This window comes from Oncorhynchus keta, chromosome 34, assembly GCF_023373465.1.
Source record: "Oncorhynchus keta strain PuntledgeMale-10-30-2019 chromosome 34, Oket_V2, whole genome shotgun sequence".
Lineage (NCBI taxonomy): Eukaryota > Metazoa > Chordata > Actinopteri > Salmoniformes > Salmonidae > Oncorhynchus > Oncorhynchus keta.
The window spans coordinates 42,196,061-42,207,213 of record NC_068454.1 but is presented as its reverse complement, the minus strand read 5'-3'; the positions used below and the strand labels follow the sequence as shown (position 1 = coordinate 42,207,213).

Here is an 11,153-nt window from a genome sequence, read left to right as displayed (position 1 = left end):
CTCTGCCTTTTATTCTTTGTATCTTTATTTAACTAGGCAAGTCAGTTAAGAACAAATTCTTATTCATCCGAGTGAAAATCAAGCTTGAAGGATTTTTTTTGTTTGGTTTCATTGTGGTTTTTACAGCTTGATCTGTAAAATTGTTTAAAACATTAGCTGGGGCTTAGCTGAGGCAGTAACAGCAGTGATCTGTCCAGTTCTTAGATTTAGGAATACAGTATTGGGGGAGAAAAAGTTGTCACCGCTAAGCTTTTCAATTTGTTTACATAATTGAATGGGTTCAAGAGAATCATCTTTCAACCCAGATTAGTGAAAATGCTGTTATATATAAGTTGCTTTTAACTGTAATGGATTTTTGGGTGTAGCATTTGAGGCACACCACTACCATTTCCTTTACTGAGCATACCTAATGGCTTAGCAGCCGACTCTTACTTGAGATGCACACGTCAAACTTCCTTAGCCGGTGAAATAATGTCTACTTGTTCTTTGTGGTGTGTATACAATGGCACCCTGATTTAATGCTCTGTGAAATGTACCATCTTGCCCAGCCTTGACTCATCCGCCATTTAAAGCTTCTTGAACATCAGTTGTGGTATGGTAGGAACTGACCTGCCCTGACCTGGTATGGTAGGAACTGAAAGCCCATCAAGCGTATTGTGCTTGTAATACCATTCATTAAGGACTTTGACAGTTGTTCTCCTTTTCCAAACAACTCAACTCTCCATTGTGCTTGTGTGCTTATGGCCTGTTAAAATAGCATCGTACTATTTTAAGAAGCCATTTGCTCTCAATAAAAATACCATGGCCTTTGAGAGTTGCATATTTGTGCTGTAAATTCTATGGGTTGGATGGCAGCAGTTCCTCATTATGTAGAACACAGTATGTTAAAACCAGGGTGCTTGGCCCAAGACATGTTGGCGAAAGCAAAATGTATTTGTGAACCCAGAACTCGTTTTGTGTACAAAAGCCAAGTCTCAGTAAAAGTGTGTCATTCCATCCTCGTGTCCTGATTTCCTCGAAGGCATGGGGGACTTAGCCAGCCCTCAGGGATGTCCTATTGTCAATGGCATTCAAATTCATAGAATGGGAGGGTGCTGAACCTCTGTAAAACATTCCTAAACATAGCCGCAGGAAGTAGGGATGCTGAGGGTGCTGCAGCACCCCCTGATAAATAAAAAAAACATCCTTTGTGAACTTGGCCTTTTACTCCTATATGAGTGGACAAAAATACTCATCAGCACCCCCAACCCAAAACATCTTCCCACGGCCATGTTCGTAGAGCATCATTTCGTTAAAGTGACCGTTGTCAGGCCCTTGGTTGCTGCAGCTCGTCGTCGGACATGCTTAATGGGTAGGTGGGCAGGATGAATAATGAGCTCTCCTTTGTTGGTCGACCACAGGCCCCCTGGGATGCCATTATCCAAGAACCCTGAACTGAGAGCTTCTGTCTGGGCAGACAGATGGAGAGGGAGGCATGTACCTGCTGACTCCAGCAAAAAATCTCAAGTGAAAAACATTGGCCATTTGAGGTGCTAATAAATAACTTCCTACATCGGACCTGCTATTTGGCCGCAGGATGGCACGTGTCAAGCGGAAACTATAGATATTCACTGAAAGGCAGAACCGGTCATCTTCAAAGCAGGATTCAATGATACTCTTCTGCTTTATCGGCTCCCAAGACAAAGATATCACACACCCCAGCTCGGGAACTCTCATCATCTAGCTAACGATGGAGACAAGCACATGGTCTGGATTGAAAATGAGAGGATTAACCAAGGTCTTTGTCCAAGTATGAATTAAACAGAAAAATGGTTTTGGACCATAGAATGGCATCAACATCTTGCATCAGCTAGTAGATCTTCGTAGTGTATTGTTTCAACCTGAAGGAGAGTGATGTCTGTCTGTCTGTCTGTTGGGCATCCAGTAGTCCTCTTTTCCCCAGAGGTTCAAGGTGAATCCCATAACAGAAATAACACTCTCAGGCAATGCCCTCCCCCCATCCCCCTCATGGCACATCACACTCAATGTAGGGGATGTCAATATAGCGGCTGTCCACCTCCAACCACTGCTGCACGGCCCGGGCCACTATCTCCTCGGACAGCCGCTGGGCATACTCCAGCAGAATGGGGTCCACCCGGGCAGAGTCGTCCGCGGACCCCGTCTCATAGTGGACCAGCAGCGCGTTCTCGCCCTGCCACTTCCCAGGATTGCCTTCCGCCTTCACCGAGTTGGCGTACTGGATCGGATCGCTCTTCTTGGATTTGACGCATCCCATTATATAAATAATGGAGCATTGATCTCAGAGAGGAGGGGAGAGAGAAGGTGGTGAAGGAGGAATGTGCCGGAGGGGGGCTTGGCCCCTGGTTAAGAAGCGACGGCTAGGAAGCCGATTCTTGTCTGAACTGAGCTGTGCTGAAATAGTCCAGACAGTCAGCCATGCTCCGATGCTGCCCTACTTATATCTTCCCCTGTGCTGTAGGGAGAGAGAAGAGGGAAAGGATTTCAGTTATTTACTTTCCATCAGAATCTGCCTAAAATTACCAAATGGCAGAGGAAAGACTTGAGAGGCCTACTATTTAGGCAGTGACTTAGCATCATTACCCTTGTTACCACACAGCAGCAGTAGCTACAGGTAACTGCCAAAATAAAGGAAAACACTAACATAAAGTTGCTGACTCGTGGTGGCTTTAATGCACCTTGGCTTACATAGATTTTATGCTCATCAAACCATTGTGACCACTCGTGCCCTGTGGATGGGGGCATTGTCATCCTATGGGGGGGGCATAACCACAGTAGCCAGATTAATGGCCTGCCTAGAATTGGTATACATGACCCTAAGCATTATGGGATGGGAATTTCTTAATTAACTCAGGAACCACACCTTTGTGGCAGCACTTGCTTTCAATGCACTTTGTATCCCTAATTTACTTAAGTGTTTCCATGGCAGTTCCCTGTATCTACTAGCACACGAAGCCTAGACTAGGCAGTTGTAGTGACCTTTGGGGAAAAGGTGAGTCTATGACAGCTGCTATTTGGGCTTACAGTAGTTATTTTGAACATAATTTGTATGTATTACCCATGATCTTGTTGTTTTGTGTCCTCAGTCTTTTCAGTCTTCATAAATAGACCACGTGACTCTGGGTTGAACACACAAAGCACTGCTGTTATTTGCTGTAGTCTCCATCTGACCTGGTGTGTGTTGCCTCAGTCCTGCCTGATCCAGATTCACAGCGGCGGGCGTGTGATTATTTATTTTAGACAGAGCAGCACACTATTATATCATCCTGTTCATCTCTCACATAGGATGAGCCTTTTTTACTGAAGTTGCAAAATGATGCCACTGTAGCTTATGGTTTTTGACAAGAGGCTACTGCTTATCTAACTACAGTGCTGAGCCATAAAACGTCAACCAGATTTTTTGTTTGTTACATATACACATCATTTCACATTGTGGGAAAATAGGATATTGTCTGTTCCATATATCTCAAGCATGTCACTCTAGCCCTGATATCATGGGAAGCGACCCTTGAAACCCCCTCCTCACCTTTAACTATAACCCACCTTTATTGAACTAATAAAGGCATATGTGGAAGAATGGCACTATTCATATGTGAACATAAAAGGTCCAGGAGAAATACTAGCCCGGATGGAGGAAGGGCGAAATAAATGGTTGTCCGCGTTGTAAATAGGCTTCTAAGAATTCTTACATGAGCGTATTTCTGTTCAATGTACCATATGTTTAGAGGTAGCGTCTAGTCCATTTCATACACAGTTACCAGAAAAATAGGTACATGGAATATTGCTGAAGCGTGGGATAGGCAGCCTACCTTCAAAAAGACTCTTGGAAAAGTAGGACTGGATGAGTTTCCCTCCATGAATATCAAATTCATCCCGTAGGAAAACGCATCGTTATATCTTGAACGACACGTTTCAATAAAGAAGTCGCATACATCCACACGGTTTGTGAACCGAAATCACCAAACGTGCCGCCTCTCGGACTGTATCTACTCCGTCTCCTTATCAAACCGCCGAATATGCGTCCAAGGCTTGAACATGAAACTTGGAAGGCAGCGACCACATTGGTCAGGTTTCTCTCTCAGCACGAAATTTCCACCAAGTTACCAAACTGGACATTCAATGTTCCACCATACCACATTGTGCAGTAATCCCACTAAATACAAACATCGATTTAATTAAACTCTCACATCCTGGAATAGTCGGACATGGAGGACTATACCTTCTTCTTGCCATCATTCTACTGGAGATTCTACATAAATCATCGTTGAAAGTGTTGCCTGTTTGACTCAACGTTCTGAAGGCAGTTAGTAAACTGTAGAACGGGTTGTGGAGATAAATTGTGCGCGTTCACACGGGTTACTGTTACTTGTAGAATATCACCCTCTTGTGGCGCATGGTGGCGCCATGCTTGACTCCTCAGTGACTATTGACATGTTTAAAGTAAGGAATACAGTCAGTTGTTTCTATAATGCTATCTACCTATAGATTTTATTCCTGTCTCTTGCCTTTGATGGACGTGTACCCACGATTAAGCTTCCTTGTATCAAAGTGTTCTAAGGCTACTAATGCGCCTGCCGAGAGGTCTGGATCATTATGGCACGAGGTACATTAGCGAGATTTCCCAATAGCCACTGCAGTCGCACTGTGTCAGATTTTCATTTATGAGTTATCGGATATGTTCAAAACCAATTGGTGTCATTTAAAAAAATATATATGACGCATTCGTAAAACAGTAAAACTCATTGGACGAGTGTGCGTAAAACGGTATAATGTACATTAGTTAAATTCGTTTATGTTTTTGTAAATACAGTATGGTATATTTTCTTTCACATAAGGGTTCCAGTCTCAAATTCGATAACGATAATAGGCTATAATTAAACCATTCATTGACCTAACATAGTGCCATGCCATTCATATTGCTGCGTAAAATGTGCATAAAGTGGGCAATTTGATTGAATCTTGTGAGCCATACACATCTTCTAAATGCCGGTTGCATTGATCTAAATTAGAATCCATATGTTACTGTTTATTTGTGAAGGAAAATAATATCTCATAACCTGTGCGTAATTTTGCAACTGTTGTTGATTAACCGCATGATGGCACTAAACGTCTGGACTAAAAAGCTTTCGTAAATAGTAAGCGCAAACACCTCAAGACAACAATATCCAGTAGCCTATAGATTAATACAGTATCGTAGGCCTACAGAAGAGCCCATTTCGCCATAAATGTTCAATGCAATAGTATCTATCCTATAGCCTATTGATAAAAGTATTTAGCATTTGGAAACAAGTTTAGAAAGAAGTAGGTCTACTCCATGTAGCCTATATCAATATAGACGAAAGAGTGGTTCCTGTCATATTTGTAAATGAATATACCTTACATTTTCGAGAGAAACAGATTTAGAGAGTAAGGCAAACTGGTCATATAACTAACTGATCGCAATGAAGGGAAGTCATAACACCGATTCATTTGAACCCTGTCACGTTGATGGGATGAGCGGAAAAAAAACCGCATTTTCTCAGTGGCGTTCCTATGGTGACAGGCTTGCGGATTTAAGTTTACGCAATTAATCAATATAACCGCATCCGTAATTTGATTTGCCCATTTGCAGAACTGTCTTGTCTTTGATTGATAGTCTAGTTGTCTCAAATCTATTCCGAACCTTGCCATACCTCTTCTAAGGGTCGACAGAAAAATACAGTTGATGTCTGTCTGTCCGTTAAATTCATTGTTGCCAGCCCAACCAATCGTCGATTTTGACGACACAAAAGAGAGGCCAAAGTTGCAGTATAAAAAGGGCTGACGAATTAAAGTATGCCACCTATCAGTGTAGAGCCTGATTTCAAACACAGGCAACTCTGTAGTCCGCCTTCACGCAAATACATATTCACTTTTTGATTATTTTTTTTTATAGCAAACTCCGCACCTTAGATAATGAATCTGATGCAGGTTCTAATTTATCTGAGTTTTATGGTTGCTTTCGGTCCAATGGGTCTTGGTGATCAAACGGCGCACCACCAATCCCCGGCCACGGATGACGGTGAGCAGTGCTCAACATGCGAGGTCCGACAGCAGATCAAAAACATGAGATTACACGCCATCAAGTCACAAATTCTTAGCAAACTGCGACTCAAGCACGCGCCCAATATTAGCCGAGATGTTGTCAAGCAGCTCTTGCCCAAGGCACCACCTTTGCAGAAACTTCTTGACCAGTATGATGTACTTGGAGATGACAATAAGGATGGACTTATGGAAGAAGATGATGAACATGCCATCACAGAAACAATCATGACAATGGCCACTGAACGTAAGTTGTATATGCTATTATTCAATGCAACACTATGTGTCTCAATATAATAACTTGGAAAAGGCACCAGAGCTCAGATGTGTTTTACGCATGGGACACAGTGCGCAACTTCATGTCTGATCCCGTATTAGCCTTATTGCACCACTATGTTGGAAATAGGTTGACATTTCATAGGAATTATTAATGATTTGTTTGACTTGAAACAAATATATAACTTTTACGTCCGAGCCGAGTTCCATTTTACAAGGTGCTAGTGGCTCTGGTGTTGAGTGTGGCGGTTCTAAAACTATATAGGCTATATTGGAAGATACCCTGGAGACGACACATTGCTGGGTGTTTTATAGTTTATCAATGTGTCATGACATTGCAACTTTAAATATATATTTTGAAAGTGGTTTTCCAAGGGGTTTCGGTAACGAAAACACAATTGTGAATTGAACTGCAAACAGAACCGCAAAAAAAGCAGTCATTTAATTTAGAAATGTAGTTTAATTGAGAAAATAGATAAGACATTTGCATATTATAATTCAAGTTCTATTTTTTCTCCTCCAGCCGAATCCATCGTCCAAGTCGATGGGAAACCCAAGTGTTGCTTTTTCTCCTTCAATTCGAAGATTCAGGCGAACCGCATAGTTCGGGCACAGCTATGGGTGCACCTTCAGCCACCTGACGAAGTCACCACCGTGTTCCTGCAAATCTCCCGCCTGATCCCTGTCACGGACGGGGGCAGGAACATACAGATCCGGTCTCTAAAGATCGACGTGAATGCAGGAGTCAGCTCTTGGCAGAGTATCGACGTGAAACAAGTGTTGTCGGTGTGGCTGCGGCAACCGGACACGAATTGGGGGATCGAGATTAATGCGTTGGACTCAAAGGGAAATGATCTGGCCGTTACCTCAGCTGAAGCCGGAGAAGGACTGGTGAGTTTAGATGTATCTCCCATCGAAGCAATTTACAAATAGGTTCGTAGTTTATCCTCGTGGGATCTATGGGAAGTAATCCATAACCAATTTAGTAATGCATAATAATGCAATATCCACATTTAACACCCTTGGCAAGAGAGGGCAAATTCATGTTTGTGTCAAATTGTAACCAGATTAATTTAGAACCAGGGCTTCAAATACCAGTTGTTTATTATCGATACCTGCTGATCAGAGGGGTTTTGGCACTCTGTGGATTTGCTCTCATGTGCTCATATTTAAAAAATATCTTAGAAGCTTTAATATACACATACATAACATACCTAACATACCTAACATACCACATACCTAATATCCTGTGACAGAATATTTGCCCTTGCCACCAATAAGCTCATGTTCTATCACCTGGTTACATAGAAAATCACATTATTCACATGGCCAGAACTTCCAGAAGTCTTCTGTGTGACTGTGCTAATCAGAGGAATTTCCTACAGCCTCTGTTATCACACACACACACACACACACACACACACACACACACACACACACACACACACACACACACACACACACACACACACACACACACACACACACACACACACACACACACACACACACACACACACACACACACACACACACACACACATTTAATGGAGAAGGGTGGGGTTTGCACACAGCTGGCACCCATTTCTGGTGCAATTAGAATACTTTTTACCAAACCAAGCATTAAATAAAGTGAGTAATTTCAGTGGCACAAAGTATCACAACACCCAAGTTTGAGACCTTGATGTAAAGGATCAGCAATATTAGATTGCAGTAACAAACTCCAATGTGTCACGTTTCTGTATTGTGCCCTCACAGCAACCCTTCATGGAGGTTAAGATTTCGGAGGGCCCGAAGCGCTCCAGGAGAGATTCGGGCCTGGACTGTGATGAGAACTCCCCCGAGTCCCGCTGCTGCCGGTACCCCCTCACAGTGGACTTTGAAGACTTTGGCTGGGACTGGATTATTGCCCCCAAGCGCTACAAGGCCAACTACTGCTCTGGTGAGTGCGAGTACATGCACCTGCAGAAGTACCCCCACACCCACCTGGTGAACAAGGCTAACCCCCGGGGCACCGCAGGGCCCTGCTGCACCCCCACCAAGATGTCCCCCATCAACATGCTCTACTTCAACCGCAAAGAGCAGATCATCTACGGCAAGATCCCATCCATGGTGGTGGACCGCTGCGGCTGCTCGTGAGCGAGAGTTCTGCTGGGGAAGGGGAGGGGCTTAGCCAGGGTCTCCACCCTGGACTTTGGGACAGATCTATCCATCACTACCAGTGCTTTCTGCAGAACACAGTGCAATAGAGCCACAATAGCGGCTAAAGAAACACCTGTCCATTCGCTGAGCAGGCTTCAACCACGGACATGTCTCGTTAGTTTTTTTTTTTCATTTTCATTTTCTTGTCTCCTCCAATCACATGTTCTCCCCACAATGGCCTAAAGTCACAAGGATGTAGGAACACAATGCCTGTTGGACTTGACATGGACACACACCAGACCTAGGTTCAAATAGTATTTGTTTTTTTTCTTCAAATACTTTAACGTTTAATGGAGAAGGGTGGGGTTTGCACTTTGGGGAATAATCCATTGGTTCCATTGAACCAGGCAAGCTCAATCAAGTGCAGCTTAAGTATTGGAAATAAAACAAATACTTTTTAAACCCAGGTCTGACACACATAGACTAATCCCTCAACCCCCCCCCAAGCTTTTACAGCGTATGTTTAACTATCGGTGTGATAATCATATAAGCAATGTTTGAGAGTGAAACCGGGAATCCTCAAGGACTTTTGAAAGGGCTTGGAAAACTATAGCTGAGGACTCAGTCTGAACTGGCCTTCATGCACAATGCCATAAACACCATATACACACACAGCAACAGTGCATTCTTATTCAACTTTTAATCATAGCTTTACCACCATTCAACTGCCTGAACTGCCCTACTCACTTGAATTATTCTTATTGTAAATCAACATTACTGGACAGGAGGACTTGAATCGGAAGCACAATGAATGCAGTCTACACATTGAGATGTGTTTAAGACAGAGAAATATATATTTGAATGTTAAAACCACGTTTAAACTCTGTCTTACAAATAACACAGTTTGCACTATGGCAAACCAATAGAAAGAATTGGTTGCTACAAAAGTTGTAAAAACTGATTTTGATACGTTTGCTAATTTGTATTGTATATGCCATTGTTTCCATTAGCAGTTGCCTTTCTAAACCACTGTTAGTAAATGTATAAGACCACGAACTAGCAAGAAAACGTTACAATAGCGACTGTTTAACTGTTTAACCTGTTTAACAAATAAAGGTGCTTGCTTATATGTTAAGTTCAGTTATTTCATACAATAGCTTGGTAATGGTATTTCAATGCACAGGGAATACTAGGGATGTGAATGCATTCTAAACAATGTGCTCTTTCAGCAATGTGTTCTGACTGACACAAGTGCCATGTGGAATCATATAGAGGTCATTTATAACATTCCTGTTCGTGTGCATTTGGTCACAAGCCTCAGTCATGTAAATCCATTCATAAGATGAAGGTTCTCGTAATAAACACAACGATACTAATTTATCCATACGGTTCCAATTCACATCCAATAAACGTGGTACATTATAGACAGCAACCGAGTTCATTATTTTCTGCGCCAAATAGGGCTTAAACTTACAATGTTCTGCGCAGCACAACTTATAGCCAGCTGTCTAAGCCATCAGGGCAAGAGACAGGTCTGTCATTCCATGAGTGACAATTGGCTTTAGATCTCATGGATGGGGACATCACTGATACACTCCGGCCAACATGCTACGGGCAGGTTTCTCATCCACTACACAGGCAATTTAGTCAAAGAGCGCAAGCCCCAAAACCATCCCATCCATGAGCGTGCCCAGGTTAAGGAACAGCATGGCTCTTACCATGCCCGTTCAAATGATTGGAACAACATGGTGCCTTTCAGCTGACCAATCACGCAGACCCAGCCACACCTGGTGTTACCATTTCGTTTCCTCATCAAAACAACATAAAATAAGCCGAGTGGTCTGGATAACGTACAGTGGGATCCGAAATTATTGACAGCATTGATAAAGATGAGTAAAAATTAGCATATAAAATAAGTAGTTAAAAGATTGAGCTATATTGTAGGCTCCCCAAAAATATTTTATACTACAATTTTATATTAGAAACTTGGTCTCAGGTGGATTCTTCCAGCACAATAATCACAAGCACACATCAAAATCCACAAATAAATGCTTAATTGACCACAAAAATCAACATTTTGTGATTGCCATCTCAGTCTCTGGATTTGAAACACATTGAAAACGTGGTTTGAATTGAAGAGGAAAGTCCAGAAGCGAAGACAAAGGATATCAAGGATCTGGAAGTATTCTGTTTGGAGGAATGGTCTAAGATCCCTCCCAATGTGCTGTCAAACTCATAAAACATTTGAGAAAAAGGCTCAGTGCCGTTATCCTTGCAAGGTGAGGTATTGAAAACAGTGTCAATAATTTTGAAGAAAAGGCCAAGCCCCTCCAATTCGTTCATGATGACCGTATCAAGCTAATATTTTTTTCATGTTCAGAGCTTTCTATGTGCACTACTGTATCAGTTCTGCCCCACATTTGCATGTAATTAATACATTAAGAAACATTTTGAAGAAAATTATTATTACTATTTTTCTGAGCAATTGTATTAGAATGAAATATAATTTCTCAAATGTTTAGCATAAAATATAGCTCAGTATTTTAATAATAATTTATTTTATACAGAAATGTTTGTTACTTTTATCAAGCGTGTCAATAATTTCAGACCCCTCTGGATGTCTCATTCAGTTGAGTTTATCCACCATTATTCTTTCA

At 42.1% G+C, this 11,153-nt stretch overlaps 1 protein-coding gene and 1 long non-coding RNA gene across 2 annotated transcripts; one reads left to right on the top strand and one right to left on the bottom strand.

Moving 5' to 3' along the window:
* Positions 1-2,287: 2,287 nt before the first annotated feature.
* On the bottom strand, positions 2,288-4,328 carry LOC118367164 (uncharacterized). The gene is made up of 3 exons (XR_004822084.2): positions 3,828-4,328; positions 3,077-3,137; positions 2,288-2,473 (listed from the first exon to the last, which is right to left on the bottom strand). It is a non-coding gene; the product is annotated as an uncharacterized LOC118367164 (long non-coding RNA).
* Positions 4,329-5,814: 1,486 nt separating this feature from the next.
* Positions 5,815-9,595, top strand: LOC118367163 (growth/differentiation factor 8-like). The gene is made up of 3 exons (XM_035750268.2): positions 5,815-6,325; positions 6,878-7,245; positions 8,113-9,595. Exons 1-3 carry the CDS (start codon positions 5,953-5,955, stop codon positions 8,491-8,493), a joined length of 1,122 nt encoding a protein of 373 aa, XP_035606161.1. The 5' UTR covers positions 5,815-5,952; the 3' UTR covers positions 8,494-9,595.
* The last annotated feature ends 1,558 nt before the right edge of the window (positions 9,596-11,153 follow it).